The following is a 792-nucleotide window of genomic DNA, read 5'->3' on the forward strand; positions in this document are numbered from 1 at the left end:
CCTGCCAGGGTGAGCCCAGCCAGCGGCGGGATGCTGCAACCCCCCGCCCTGGTGCTGCTCGTGGGCCCTATCCTGACCTGACCCTCCCACCCTGCAGGTTTTACAGCCCTGAAGGGGAGAGGGAGCCCCGGGGCCGGTGCCTGCCCTGCGCTGCCGCCCCCCGCAGCACCCCGGGGTGCCAAGGTGGGTGTCCAGGCTGCTTTTATGGGTGACGAAAGAGCCGATGCCAACGTCCGCCCCGGGGATGCCGCAGGATGTGTCCCCCTCGAGATGGGGGGTGATGTCCTGCTGGGATGTGGCAGCTGAGAACGTCTCCACTTGTGACACGAGTGGCTTCTGCTTCCCTGGGGGCCAACCCTGTGGTGGGGCTCCTCAGAAAATGGGATTTCATCCCTGCAAAACCCCTCTCTGGGGCTGATCCGGTGCCTCCCCCCAGGCCGGCGCCGAGCCCGCAGCCCTGAAACACCGGGCCGGCCAGCAGGGACCAACGGGACGCGGGTGACCCTGATGGGGGAGGAAGAGGAAGATGAGGCGGCGGCGGCGCAGGCGGCCGTGCTGACCATTGTCCCGGTCTTCTGCGCCATGGGGTTGTTGGGCATCCTGGTGTGCAACCTGCTGAAGAAGAAGGGTTACCACTGCACCGCCAGCAAGGCCCCCCAGCCCGCCGGCACCGGTGAGCCCCGCTTGGGCCATGGGCACCTTTCGGTGATCGCCCATCCCTGGGCCTTCTGGTCCTCATGGCCCCAGGGCATCCTGCTTGTCCTTGGCGGGGCAGGGGGGGGGGGGGGGGGG

At 68.7% G+C, this 792-nt stretch overlaps 1 protein-coding gene across 1 annotated transcript in view; it reads left to right on the plus strand.

The window, feature by feature from the left end:
- RELT (RELT TNF receptor) overlaps window positions 1-792 on the plus strand; it is a 4,612-nt gene that overhangs the window by 3,194 nt on the left and 626 nt on the right. The window contains exons 4-5 of the mRNA XM_035890181.1: window positions 24-183; window positions 437-673. Coding sequence (XP_035746074.1) covers window positions 24-183; window positions 437-673 — 397 coding nt within the window. The remainder of the gene's footprint in view (window positions 1-23; window positions 184-436; window positions 674-792) is intronic.

The sequence above is a fragment of the Egretta garzetta genome, unplaced genomic scaffold (genome assembly GCF_000687185.1).
Source record: "Egretta garzetta isolate BGI_Z169 unplaced genomic scaffold, ASM68718v1 scaffold232, whole genome shotgun sequence".
NCBI classification, from domain to species: domain Eukaryota; kingdom Metazoa; phylum Chordata; class Aves; order Pelecaniformes; family Ardeidae; genus Egretta; species Egretta garzetta.